Source organism: Crocuta crocuta, unplaced genomic scaffold, assembly GCF_008692635.1.
Source record: "Crocuta crocuta isolate KB4526 unplaced genomic scaffold, BGI_CrCroc_1.0 scaffold115, whole genome shotgun sequence".
Taxonomy (NCBI): domain Eukaryota; kingdom Metazoa; phylum Chordata; class Mammalia; order Carnivora; family Hyaenidae; genus Crocuta; species Crocuta crocuta.
In genome coordinates this window covers 7,246,993-7,256,049 of record NW_027530575.1, presented here as the reverse complement: position 1 = coordinate 7,256,049, position 9,057 = coordinate 7,246,993, and the positions used below count along the sequence as shown (strand labels likewise).

Genomic DNA, 9,057 nt, shown 5'->3' with positions numbered 1-9,057 from the left:
GATTCTTGTTTACAAATACATAAACCAGGCTGAGTGGTTTCTGAATCAAAAGAACAACCGGGGGCTTGATTCCTAGCCTGCCTCTGGAGTCAGTCTTGGGTGTGAGAATATGATTGGCTGATTCCAGGTCACATGCTTGTGTTCCTGTGCAAGGGATGCTGGGAAAGCTAATCGCTTTTTCCAAAATTGGAGGTGGGAGACAGACCCACAAATGCAGGAACGACGTTCAGATGCTGAACTTCAGGGGCAAGGTTGGGGGGTACCATAGCTAGAGAAAAGGGAGATCACCTCTGCCTCCAACTTGCTATGTGACCTTGGGCAACCCCCTTTCCTTCTCTGCGCTTCGGTTTCTTCATCTCTTAAACGGCTGAGTGATTTTGTCTGTAGTCTCCTTATGAACCAGACATTTTATATTTTAACGACTCTTTTAAAGAGGTGATACTTAGGGCGCCTAGTCAGTAGAGCATGCGGCTCTTTTCTTTTTAATATTTTTTAAATGTTTATTTCTTTGAGAGAGAGAGAGATGGGGGAGGGGCAGAGAGAGAGGGAGACACAGAATCCGAAGCAGGCTCCAGGCTCTGAGCTGTCAGTACAGAGCCCGAACCACGAGATCATGACCTGACCCAAAATCGGATGCTTAACCGATTGAGTCACCCACATGCCCGAGAGCGTGCAACTCCTGATCTGATCAGGGTCGTGAGTTTGTGCCCTACTCTGGGTGTAAATAAACTTTAAAAATAAAAATAAAGAAGTTATACCGGAGCTGACCTCTGTTGGGCTTTCTTCTCAACCATTCTCAGTATGTGGCTTTCACCTTCATGCAGGTGAGATAGTGGCTACACTTCCAGGCAGGGCTGTAACATCCAGACAGGAGGAGAGAAAGGCCTCAAGGTCAAGAGTCAAAGGATTTCTCCTTTCGAGGACTGTATTTTTACAGGAGCAGACGTTTCCACCTGCTTCATTGATCAGACCTGGGTCTCAGGGCTGCCGGCAACAGCAAGAGAGTCCAGATCATTACAGCCTGGGCCCATTATCGCCTGAATGGGATTGGGATTGTAGAAATACACAAAGAAAACGAATGCAACATGGCGCAGCCGCTGCAGAAAACGGTATGGAGGTTCCTCGAACAATTAAAAATAGAATAACNTTAAAAAAAAAAAAAATAGAATAACCAGGGTGCCTGGCTGGCTCAGTTGGAAGAACTTGTGACTCTTGATCTCAGGGTTGGGAGTTCGAGCCCCATGTCGGATGTTGAGATTATCTAAATAAAGAGAAGTTTAAAAAAAAAAAAATGAGGGGCGCCTGGGTGGCTCAGTCAGTTAAGCGTCCGACTTCGGCTCAGGTCATGATCTCCCAGTTCATGGGTTCGAGTCCCGCATTGGGCTCTGTGCTGACAGCCATCTCAGAGCCTAGAGTCTGTTTGGGATTCTGTGTCTCCCTCTCTCTCTGACCCTCCCTTGTTAAACATTTAAAAAAAGGAAGGAAGGAAGGAAGGAAGGAAGGAAGGAAGGAAGGAAGGAAGGAAAGAAGAAAGAAAGAAAGAAGGAAAGAAGGAAAGAAAGAAAGAAAGAAAGAAAGAAAGAACGAAAGAAAGAACGAAAGAAAAGAAAAGAAAGAGCATAGTAGTTGCCGGCAGCTAGAAGTATCTGCTCCCTGCAAACCAGGTGTGATGTACCCCCGCCCCTCCCCCACCCCTGTGAGGCAAGACCATAAGTTGCAGCCGGTTCAGCCAAGGAGGGCAGAGCCACAATCCAGGACCCTGATTGTCGAAACATGCAGAATGGAAAGAGCAGGCACAGGTCCGTGGGGCCCCTGAGGGCTTCTCACGGGCTTTTTCTCCCTGGGTTCCCATGGGCTCCCGGCTGCCAGGGTGGGGGCGGCCTGAAAGAAAGGACTGGAAGGCCAAGCAGCCCTTGACTTAGACCCCAAGGCCAACGCTCACCATGGCTGACGCAAGAAGCTGTGGGAGCCAAGGTCTCATATGTGGCTTGGAGGAGATTTTCATAATATGGGGTTTTTTTCTCTCTCTTTTATTTATTTATTCCCCTCCCTCCCTTCCTTTCCTCTTTCCTTTCTATTTTTCGCAAATTTTTCTTTTCCTTTTTTATTTCTAATCATGCAAAATACACATAACGTATCATTTACAACCTTAACCATTTTTTAAAGATTATTTTTTGAGAGAGAGACAGAGAGACAGAGAGAGAGACTGGGAGCAGGGGAGGGGCAGAGAAAGAGGGAGAATCTGAAGCAGGCTCTGTGATGCCCGCACAGCCTATGCAGGGCTTGAACTCAGGAGCCATCACGACCTGAGCTGAAATCAAGAGCCGCTCACTGACTGAGCCACCCCAGCGCCCCCCAACGTAACCGTTTTAAGTGCACGCTTCAGTAGCTTGTGCTGTTCAGCCCTCACCTTAGCCAGCTTCAAAACATTTCCATCTTCCCGGGGCGCTTGCGTGGCTCAGTTCGTTAAGCATCCAACTTCAGCTCAGGTCATGATCTCATGGTTCGTGGGTTCGAGCCCTGTGTCGGGCTCTGTGCTGACAGCCAGCTCAGAGCCTGCAGCCTGTTTCAGATTCTATATCTCCCCCTCTCTCTGACCCTCCCCTGCTCACACTGTCTCTCCCTTCCTCTCCCTCTCTCTCTCTATTAGAAATAAATAAAACATTAAAAATAATTTTTTTGTGAAAACATTTCCATCTTCCCAAACTGAAATGCTGTCCTCAGTAAACACTACTTCCCCCTCCCCCCTCCCCCCCATAACCATCCATTTTCTTTCTGGCTTTATAAATCTGACTCCTCCAGGGACTTCCTCTAGATGGAATTGTCCACTATTTGTCTTTTTGCGAGTGCCTTGTTTTTTCAGTTTTTCCTTGATCGTGTAAGTACTGATACATTAATATGACACATGCTGGTCAGACGTCAAACATGACTGGACACAGCGAAAGACACTTTCCCACTTGCCCCTTCAGATGGGAGCCTGGGCTTCTGTGCCTCCCAAGGTCATAGCCGGCTGCTTTGGACAGTTGGCACGCGGCCTTGACTGGAGTCCGGACCTCTGCCCATTTTCACCCTTGCCCACAACGGTCAAGCCATCTTGGTTCTCCAGGAGTCAAGGACTTGCAGGTAGATAGTCTGGTCTTAGCAATGCACCTGATGTGCCTACCCAGGCAGGGAGCTGTGGGCCCGGCTCTGCCATCCGGGGCTTGTAGAGGTAGGCCTCCCAGAGCAGCCAAGTGTAGGCCAAGAACAGATTACTGGTAAATGAAAGCCTGATCTTGGCCCTTGGGACCCCGCGGCATCTCAGACAAAATGTAAACAGATCTGACAGTTATCTCCTCCAGTGAGTCTGGTCATTGCTCCTCGCTGCGCTTGAGTCTCCTGATTCCTGCTCTGAACCCCTTTAGTCCGTTCCCCCCACAGCAGCCAATGGGCACTGGGAGCACCAAGTCAGGTCCCGCCCCCTCCTCTGCTCAGAACCCTCCGTGGCTCCCACCTTTGGGGTAAATGCCAAGGTCCTCCCCCCTGCCCACAAGGCCTTGCACAACCTGTCTGCATCACCTCTTCTCACTCACTCTACCCCAGCCGCACCGGCCTCCCTTCTGGAATGTTCTAACCTCAGTCCCACCTCAAGTTCCTTCCCCCCGCTGATCCCTCTGCCCACATCGCCCTCCCTTCGGCCAGGTCCTTTATGTTATCCAGGCCTTCGCTTAAATGCCTCCATCCTCAGAGAAGCCTCTTTCCACTTCCCACCTAAGCTCAGCCCATTGGTGTGATGGACACTGCAAATATGATCTATCTTGCTCTAGGTGGCGGTTACACGGATGAGTCCAGATGAAATAAATCTCTGGGTCGAGGCGGGCGCTTGGGTAGCTCTGTCAGTTGAGTGCTGGACTCTTGGTTCAGCTCAGGTCATGATCTCAAGGTCTGTGAGTTCGAGTCCCGCATCAGAGTCCTCTCTGACAGCAAGGATTCTCTCTCTCTCTGCCCCTCTCCCATGCTCTCTTTCTCTCTCTCAGAAATAACTAAAATAAACTTTAAAAAACCCTAAAGCCATGTAGAACTCTAAAAAAAAAAATCTACGGAGCTGGATGCATAAGGTTTGTGAACCGCATGGCACATATGTTAGAACTCCATATAAAAAAGTCATCAAACCGGGCGCCTGGGTGGCTCAGTCGGTTAAGCGTCAGACTTTGGCTCAGGTCACAATCTCGCGGTTTGTGGGTTCAAGCCCTGCAGCTGGTTCTGTGCTGACAGCTCAGAGCCTGGAGCCTGCTTCAGATTCTGTCTCCCTCTCTCTCTGCCCCCCGCCCCCATTCATGCTCTGTCTCTCTCTGCCTCAAAAACAAATAAAAACTATAAAAACATTTTTTTAAAGTCATAAAAATAGGCTCCGCCCACACTGGCTGCTCTTTCTCATATTACCCTTTCATATCTCGAATCTGCTTATCCAAAGCCATCTTGTCGGTTTGTTTCCTGCTGTCGCCTGCCCTGAAACTGAGGCTCCAGGAGGGGTGGGGTCTCTGCCTTGTCCCGTGGTGTCCTTGCCACCTAGAACACAGTGGGAAGTGTAGAGTACTTGCTTTTTCACGCCGCTGGCTTTCACTTGTTAATGTGCGTTCATGATTCCTGCAGGCCTTTGCATGGCTTGAGAGCTCATTTCTTTTTAGTACGGATATTCCACTGGCTGGATATGTCAAGGATGATTTATTCATTTACCTGCTGAAGGACATCTTGGTTGTTTCCAGGTTTGGGCCATTATGAATAAAGCTGCTATAAACATCCGCATGCGGGGTTGTTTGTTTTTATTTTTTTTCTTTTACTTTTTTAATGTTTATTTATTTTTGATACAGAGCTTGAGCAGGAGAAGGGCAGAGAGACAGGGAGACACAGAACCCGAAGCAGAGTCCAGGCTCCGAGCTGCCAGCACAGAGCCCGACTCAGGGCTCGAACCCACAGACTGAGATATCATAACCTGAGCTGAAGTCGGACGCCCAAACGACTGAGCCACCCAGGCGCCCTACCGCATGCAGGTTTTTGTGTCAACTGAAGTTCTCATGTCATTTGGGTACATAGCAAAGAGTGTGATTTCTGGATCGTACGATAAGAGTGTATTTTTTTCGTAAGAATTGCTGAACTGTCTTCCATGCCTTACCACCAGCGACACATGAGGGCTCTCATTTCTCCACATCCTCACCAATGCTTGTGCTTTTCTGTTTTTGGCTTTTTTTTTTTTTAATGTTTATTTATTTTTGAGAAGGAGAGGGAGACATAGGATCCGAAGCAGGTTCTGCGCTGATAGCAGACAGCCCCATTGTGGGGACTCAAACTCACGAACCGTGAGATCATGACCTAAGCCAAAGTCAGACACTTAACTGACTGAGCGACCCAGGTGGCCGTTAAGTCTTTATAATAGCCATCTTAATGGGTGTGAAATATGTCATTTTGATTTGCATTTCCCCAGAGATAAGTAATGAGCGTCTTTTCATGCTCTTATTGGCCATTTTTATATCTTCTTTGGAGAAATGTGTATTCAAGTCCTTTGCTCATTTTTTTCAACCTTTATTTATTTTTGAGAGAGGGAGAGAGGGCACGAGCAAGGGAGGGGCAGAGAGAGTGAGACAGAGGATCCCAAGTGGGCTCTCCGCCGATAGCAGAGAGCCCGATGCAGGGCTCGAACTCACGATCTGTGAGATTGTGAACCAAAGTTAGATGCCTAGCCGACTGAGCCACCCAGTGCCCCCTTTTGCTGATTTTTTAATCGGGCTGTTTTGTTGATGAATTGTAGGGGGTCTTTACATATTTTGGATGCTACACCCTTATCAGATGTAGGACGTGCAAAAGATTTGCTCCCATTCCCTAGGTTGCCTTTTCATTGTTTTGTTGGGAGTGTCCTTGATGCAGGTCGTTTTTTATTTTTCTGCAGCCCGCCTTCCTTATTTCTTCTTTTAATGCCTGTGCTTTTGGTGTTATGACCATGAGCTCATTGCCAAGTCCACTGGCATGAAAGTTTACCCTTATTTTTTTCTTCTCATCGTTTTATAGTTTTAGCTCCTTCTTTTATATCTTTGCTCCAGTTTGAGTTCATTTTTGTATGTGGGGAAAGAAAGAAGTGTCCAGCTTCATTATTAGGCACACGGCTACCCAGTTTTCCCAATACCATTTATTGAAAAGACGGCCTTACCTTATTGAATGGTCTTGGCATCCTTATGAAAAATCGTTTGACCAGACGTGCACGGTTTATTTTGTGCTCTGTGTCTTAGTCCATTGGTCTGTCTTTACACACTGTTTTGTTTTGTTTTTTTTTTTAAGTTTATCTCTTTATTTTGCGATAGAGAGGGCAAGCAAGGGAGAGGCAGAGAGAAACGGAGAGAGAATCTCATACAGGCTCTGCACTGTTAGCGCTGAGCCTGATGCGGGGCTCGANGGGAGGGGAGGGGAGGGGAGGGAAAAAGAGAAGAAGGAAAAATGATGTAGTTACAACATAGTAGGAAAAAAAACAAATCCATATATGGTGCTTATTATGTGCCAAGAGTGGCTCCAATCACTTTGTACATCTATGTATTATTAATTTACTTAATTATCACAACAACGCTATGAGCTAGTTGGGAATGGAGGCTCTGAGAAGTAGAAACAAAGAAGTTAAACAGCATGACTGCATCCCTTTTTTTTTTTTAATTTTTTACATTTATTTATTTTTGAGAGACAGAGCTTGAGCAAGGGAGGGGCAGAGAGAGAGGGAGACAGAGAATCTGGAATAGGCTCCAGGCTCTGAGCTGTCAGCACAGAGCCCGATGCGGGGCTCGAACCCATGAACCATGAGATCATGACCTGAGCTGAAGTCGGACGCTCAACCGGCTGAGCCACCCAGGCCCCCCAGCATGACTGCATCCTTAAGGCAATCTATGACCATGGCCATGTGTGGCAGGGACAGAAAGGGCCTCACGATTTCCACGGGCAGGTTAAAGGGAGACCTTGTCCAGCCTAGGCACCCTGGAAATGTCCTTTATAGAGCTTTTCTGGCCCTTTTCCAGGCCTGACCTTACCACTACGTAGAACTAGCTTTGAAGGTGTCTTAAGCCAAGTCCCTTCCCAGAAGAGAGCTCCTTTCTGGTAAATGTTTCCAGCCCTGCTGGGGAGAAAGGGCCTCCGACCACCCAGATGAATAAGGGAAAGAAAACCTAGTTTTATTTAATTGACAAAAAAAAAAGTAGCACGTGGTCTTAGGAATGGAATTTGATGGTGAAGTTCATAAACGTGACCAAAACTCCCAGAACCTGCCCAGCCGTACAACTTTTCCCAGGTGATTGCTAATTATCTCAATTGTCCCCCCACCCCCACCCGCACGGAACCTGCCACGGAAGGGACCCACGTGCGCTTTCCCCTCCTTTCCACGTTGGAAAAGCTCATTTACTCAGGCAGGGTCTGTCTGATTCCCAAGCTGAGCTCCAAACTGCTCTTTCTTACTCTGGATTAATCACCCCTTTTCCCTCTGAGGGTTCAATCGTCCCCTTTCTGCCGCCTCCCATGGGTTCCCCACAAGCCTGCTGAGAGGTGAGTCCACCCGCCCTCGCAGGCTCAATTTGCAAAACTCCAGAGAATTCTGCTCACTCCCCCTCCAAGACTGCCAGACCCTTAATGGGGTTCAGTCTCACATGCACCTTTTTGGCCAGGGGCTGCTGGCATCTCACGAATCCCAAGAGGGACTCTTGATTCTTTTTATTATTATTATTTTAATGTTTATGAGAGAAACAGAAAGCGAGCAGGGTAGGGCAGAGAGAGGGAGGGAGACACAGAGTCCGAAGCAGGCTCCAGGCTCTGAACTGTCCACACAGAGCTGGACACAGGGCTCGAACCCACAAACCTGGAGATCATGACCTGAGCAGAAGTCGGACACGCAAGGGACTGAGCCACCCAAGCACCCTGAGGCTCTTGATTCTTAAAAGCTGCTCTCCATCAGCCCTCCGTGATTAAGGCAATCAGGCTCAACTCCGCAAGCTGTTTTGTTTTGGGGAGAGGAAGCAGTCTGGTCCAGTCCTTCTCCCAAGAGAATAAATCAATATTCATGTCCAGACTCTGCTTGGATCCATGATTTAAGAGATGTTTTTGCCCATATCGATCCAAACCCTGGATCTCACAAAACAAGATCCGTTGCGGGGCTGTACTTTTGTGAAGATTGTATTTTAAACCCCTCACTAGTTAGTGTTCAGACTGCAGGTTTGAAGACAACTCTGTGAAACTCTATATACGATTCCTAGAAAGGAAAAGGTAAGTGGAGAAAAGCGAGGGTAAAGAAGTCCCGTTTTTTCACTTTGGAGCCACAGAGAGGGATGGTCATCAGCCTATTAGGTGACCCGGGAGCGGGGATTGGAAAAGACTGGAACCCGACTCAGGGCTTCACGGGTTAACAGCCCTGGTGACTTCGGCCATCCGAAACTCCTCCTCTCGAAACTCCTCCTCCCGCAGTGAGGTGTAGTTATTCGAAAATCACCCCACTGCAAACTCCTCCCCCTGCGAGGAAACTCGCATTGAAATGCTGCAAATGACTGGGGCCCCGCAGGCAGTCGCTGTCCGGCCGCGCGGAGCCCGGGTTCCCTGCGCGGACTTTGCGGACCGAGACTCGGGCCGGCGCTTTACGGGCGGAACCTGGGAGCATGAGGCCCGCGGGCTGGGGGCTGAGCTGGGCCGCCGCCCTGTTCCTCGCAGCGGCGGGGACTGCAGGTAAGGCTGGCTCCAGGCGCCCGCGTGCGGTGAGGTGGCCCCTAGAACTTGGGGAGCTCCCTGGTGATTTGGGGGGGAGGATGCGAAAAACTCCCGCGTCCTTTAGGACTTGTGGGGAAATGCCATGAAGTTCATTCCAAGCCTCTGGATGGAGCGCTGAGGGTTGCGAGGGTTTGGGGATGTGGGGGAGTCATGAGAAGCGGGGTGAGCTTTTCCCCACAAGTCTCCGATTGAAGGGAGACCCCCTCCTTGTCTTCCTCAGCCCGGGACATGGGGCTCTCCACCCCTAGGGAGGCAGGCGCCCCCCACCGGGCTGTTCTAGGGCGAGAGCTAGCAGAA

General features: G+C 49.1%; 1 protein-coding gene across 1 annotated transcript in view; it reads left to right on the top strand.

Annotated features, from left to right (window-relative positions):
• The first annotated feature begins 8,538 nt into the window (after positions 1–8,538).
• Positions 8,539–9,057, top strand: part of LDLR (low density lipoprotein receptor) — a 36,418-nt gene continuing 35,899 nt past the window's right edge. The window contains exon 1 of the mRNA XM_077767969.1: positions 8,539–8,718. Coding sequence (XP_077624095.1) covers positions 8,652–8,718 — 67 coding nt within the window. The 5' untranslated portion in view covers positions 8,539–8,651. The remainder of the gene's footprint in view (positions 8,719–9,057) is intronic.